General features: G+C 37.1%; 1 protein-coding gene across 1 annotated transcript in view; it reads left to right on the forward strand.

Annotated features, from left to right (window-relative positions):
• Positions 1 to 419, forward strand: part of LOC116007915 (dammarenediol II synthase-like) — a 3,845-nt gene extending 3,426 nt beyond the window's left edge. Inside the window, exon 4 of the mRNA XM_031248574.1 lies at positions 362 to 419. Coding sequence (XP_031104434.1) covers positions 362 to 419 — 58 coding nt within the window. The remainder of the gene's footprint in view (positions 1 to 361) is intronic.
• The last annotated feature ends 368 nt before the right edge of the window (positions 420 to 787 follow it).

The following is a 787-nucleotide window of genomic DNA, read 5'->3' on the forward strand; positions in this document are numbered from 1 at the left end:
GGTTTAGTTGGAGAAGATAACTATCTACGTATATGGGATGTATGCACTCCAGTGATCAAACAGTAGAAGTCAGTATTATATCTGGAGTGCATACATCCCATATACGTAGATAGTTATCTTCTCCAACTAAACCAAATAATTAGTTCTCATTCTTCATATGCCAAGCTACATCCTCACCAACTAGGAATCTATTACAAATCACTCAATGTTATGAACTACTGAATGAAGTAATACCAAATTGCACAAATCCACAAATAGGAAGAAATGGAAACACGGAAGGAAAGACATATCTTGTTTAAAATTTTTAAATGACCTTGACTTTGATGCTTAACTCTTATTTGCTAAAAATTGGCTTTTGTAGTTGCTTGATGCCCCAGCCTTCCTTCTTGCATCTAACTATTTTATCAATTCTGCTCTGAGTTTCATTTCCTTTGATACTCCATTTGTTAAAAAGTGTAAGTACAAAACTCTAAAATTCGAAATAAATCAATAAAAACTCAAAATTAAAAAAAAAACTGAAAATAAATATCTTAAAACTTTTACCTTCTCAAGTCTCAAAATGGGCATGCCCCGTAGTAATCTAGCATTCTATAGTGTAACAGCAGCAGCTAGGTCAGGAATCCAGCATAACTTTCTTGCCATTTTACAGCACCTCCACAAGCCGCAACAGATAGACTAGAAGAGTAAGAGGTAAGGCATACCTATCTACACCACCGCTGCCTCCTCGCTGGTCGATCGCCGCCACCAATCGAGGTCCTCGCTAGTTGGTCACCGCTTTCTTAGAGAC

Source organism: Ipomoea triloba, chromosome 16, assembly GCF_003576645.1.
Source record: "Ipomoea triloba cultivar NCNSP0323 chromosome 16, ASM357664v1".
NCBI classification, from domain to species: Eukaryota; Viridiplantae; Streptophyta; class Magnoliopsida; order Solanales; family Convolvulaceae; genus Ipomoea; species Ipomoea triloba.